Here is a 3480-nt window from a genome sequence, read left to right as displayed (position 1 = left end):
AGATTTGCATAAAACACATGCATTTCTATGACAACTTTAAAATATATAATTATAAAAAGAATGCTAACAATTCAACTCTAATTTCATTCAAAACGTAATAGGTAGACTCAAAACTATGCACATTTTTTTCTTACACCCAAGTATACTAACTTAAAAAAGAAATGGAGTTCGTCACATAAGAAGGCTCATTATTCACCACTCAAATTTACAGAACTCTTACTGATCTGCACTAAAAGAACAAGATAAATATGAATTCCTTGTTAGATAATCATGGAGTTTAATAATAACAGCAGATTTTTAAGAATCCCATTCTGACAATAACATGAGGCAGAAAAGTATATATATGAAGTACAAAAGCAAATCAGGCCAAAGCAAATATGGAGGCAAAAGAACTGCGTTTCTCCCCAAGGTGTGACTGAATTTAACTAAGCTTGATTCCTGGGTTGCTTGCATATTAACTAGCAAGTGTCTGACCTGACAGGAAGACCTGAGCAAAAAGGTATCTGGATACCATTCTATGACCCCAAAGGGAATTTCTATAGGTTCCCCCTGACCTCTTACTCTTACTATCTACTGACTACATTAAAGGCTTTTCTTTGTATAATAGTTAAAAATTTGGTAGCCTCTTCTATGACACTAAAAGCTTTTTCTGTGTGAAGCTTTAAGGAAAATGGTACCGATGTTAATTTTGAATGGTCCTGGTATTGTAAAGAAGTAACTTATTGTTTGGTTCTTTTCTGTGACACTAAAAGCTTTTTCTTTGTGAAGCTTTAAGGAAAACGGTACTGATGTTAATTTTGAATGATCCTGGTATTGTAAAGAAGTAACCTATTGTTTGGTTCACAAGCAAATGAATAAAATGATGCCTGACAACTGCCTTCTTATTAAATTTTTTCTCAACACTGTTGAATTAAGAACTCAGCATTCATAAAATTATCACTTTTTGGAGTAGTATAGGAATCTTATCCTCTCACAATAAACTTTGAGATTAGAAGTAGAATACTGTACCTAGTGATATCATCAAAGACCCCATATCCTGCTTTCTTATCCATTACCCATTGGCCAATGAACATACTGGGAGAAGAGGAAGTCAATTTTCCACTTCGTAGAAGCCCATGACCATGACGCATGTTATCTTGAAAACAGCCTTCAAACACTTCACCAGAGGCATAACTGTGGTTAAAGAGAATGGATAAAGATCAAAAGCACATTGAATTCTGAAGCTCATTTTCACAAAGTTTGGGAAATTCAAAATTATACTCATGTTTCACTGGTAGCTATAATTATTTGTTTATATGATTATTTTTCATCAACTAAAATCTCATTTGTGAATGACTGAAGCTAAAAAGTTAAAGACGTCATGGGTGCTATTCTGTGTTAAACTGGGGAGAAAAAAATGTATATTCGGTGATCTCTGATCTCTTTCAGAGTGGTCTCTGAAAGAATGATAGGTTTATCCAGATTAGAGCCATATACCAAGTATAAATTTATAGGCAAGACATTTAAGAAATTCTATGAGAAAGTTAAGGTTTATAAGGTTTGTACGGTTTTGTTAAGAACTACATAATAACCTAATATTTTCATCTTGTGATAGATGAGAGGTTGATAGCTAAAAGACTTTACACAGTTTCATCTTAAGAAGAGTAAATAAAATTTACTCCTTGTAAATTTTGGCTACACATTCAAGTTTACACGATTCTTGTAACACCAGCTTAACAATCTTTCGTGTGTCATTACCTATAGACTCCCTGACCACACATTTTTCCTTCTTTCCAATGGCCCACATAATGGTCTTCTTTGTTCAATGCTTTGTTTGGGATTCTGTATTCTCCATACCTGCCAAGGGAAATAAAAATCAGCAGAAGATGGCATTTATGACATACTCACCTTTTGTATGTGTACATTTGTAAACATTTAACAAGGAGCATAGATATAAAGTTGACCAATAGGAGGAAAGTGGAGTCTTGGTTTAAGCTGTTATCTATTTGCTAAACTATATGGCAAATCTTAGAGACGTGAGACATCAACTCCACTATGCAGATAGATTAGGTGTTTTATCCCAAGTCCGAAACAGAAATCCTATGTCCTAGGCCCATCTCTGCCGGTAATCAGCCACATCACCTTGGGTAAGTCCCAGTACCCAGTTCCCTCATCTGTATAATAAGGGGGGCAAATCATATTATTTAAAGTCTCTTCTCATTCTAAAGTTCTTTCAAAAGGAGATTAAAAGATACCATAAAAATTTACATTATCACACACAGAAAATACCTACCCAATTTATATAAATCATCTTTTGATATAGCAAAATAAATTACTTCTCTAACATGATACAAAATATTGAACTGCTATAAATTTATCATGTAAATATATCTGTGTTAGAAAACATAATAAGCTTATACAAAAATAATGCCATTGAGTACCATTAGGGTAATACGGCACTTAGAAGATTTCCCCTTTAGCATATCACAGAAATTAAAGATGATTTAAAACTACTGAAAAGTTTCTGTATGTCCTTTGTGTAAAGGGGACACCAATACGTCAATGGCCTCACCGCAAACATTACCCAAGGCTCTCAGTCCTCATGAGACTATGAGATAAATAGAAAACACAGTCCCATTTAAACAGATGGAAGGCTGTGTGTAACGAGGTCACACAGCCATCAAGATAAATAATTCACTATGTAAATCAAGGCAGCATCCTAGATTCCTAGCTGTGTATTCATACATCTGCATTATAAGCCCTAATACATGGTGTTTCTAAAAAAAACCAAAAATCTACTTTTTGTTCTGAAAACAACTCTGAACACAAAATAACATAATTTGTGACTGAAGCTGAATTTACTCTCATGTTTTACACAATTTTCTTACCCATCTTCCAAGCCATTCCTGAACATGCCAGAATACATCTTTCCATCTGACCACTTCAAAACCCCTCTGGAATGCATAAGCGAAGAATAATACATGTCGATTAGTGTTTCAGTTAATCATTACTTTCTCAGAAATCAGACTACTATCCTCATCCCAGGCATAAATCTTAAACATTTTCACCTGCCATGAGGCTTTCCTGAAAACCAGCGTCCATCATAGGTTGCATCCTTTAGGCGAGGATCCTTGTAGAAAGTATATTTGGCACTGCGTGAAATGGGTGGTTCCTGCCTCTGAACACTGCCACTTCCATAAGGAGGAAGCTCAGATGTCCCCCTCAAAGCCTGATCCACAGCTTGGCATATAGCCCGTAGCCACTTAGTCTAGGAGCAAAAAGTATCAATAAGCTTAAGGCAACAACTCAAGCACTGCTTTAAATCCTACTAGCTTTCCTTGGTGGGAATAATTTTTCTGTCTCCTAATGCTTTTCTTATTAATTGAGTAGTGCTGATTGGCTCTTGGAATTCACTGCTATATGTTTAAAATTAAGTCACATTAAAACAAAAACAAAAATGTATAGTCTTGGTTTAATGAAGATTTATCGAACATAATTATG

At 34.9% G+C, this 3480-nt stretch overlaps 1 protein-coding gene across 1 annotated transcript in view; it reads right to left on the bottom strand.

The window, feature by feature from the left end:
- The window catches only part of LOC105298169 (alsin-like), a 22126-nt gene that overhangs the window by 16806 nt on the left and 1840 nt on the right, over window positions 1-3480 (bottom strand). The window contains exons 2-5 of the mRNA XM_023535986.1: window positions 3048-3247; window positions 2868-2933; window positions 1738-1836; window positions 1009-1173 (exon numbers count right to left, since the gene is read on the bottom strand). Coding sequence (XP_023391754.1) covers window positions 1009-1173; window positions 1738-1836; window positions 2868-2933; window positions 3048-3247 — 530 coding nt within the window. The remainder of the gene's footprint in view (window positions 1-1008; window positions 1174-1737; window positions 1837-2867; window positions 2934-3047; window positions 3248-3480) is intronic.

This window comes from Pteropus vampyrus, unplaced genomic scaffold (assembly GCF_000151845.1).
Source record: "Pteropus vampyrus isolate Shadow unplaced genomic scaffold, Pvam_2.0 Scaffold146, whole genome shotgun sequence".
Lineage (NCBI taxonomy): Eukaryota > Metazoa > Chordata > Mammalia > Chiroptera > Pteropodidae > Pteropus > Pteropus vampyrus.
The sequence above is the reverse complement of the archived record's forward strand: the minus strand, read 5'-3'. Positions and strand labels throughout refer to the sequence as shown.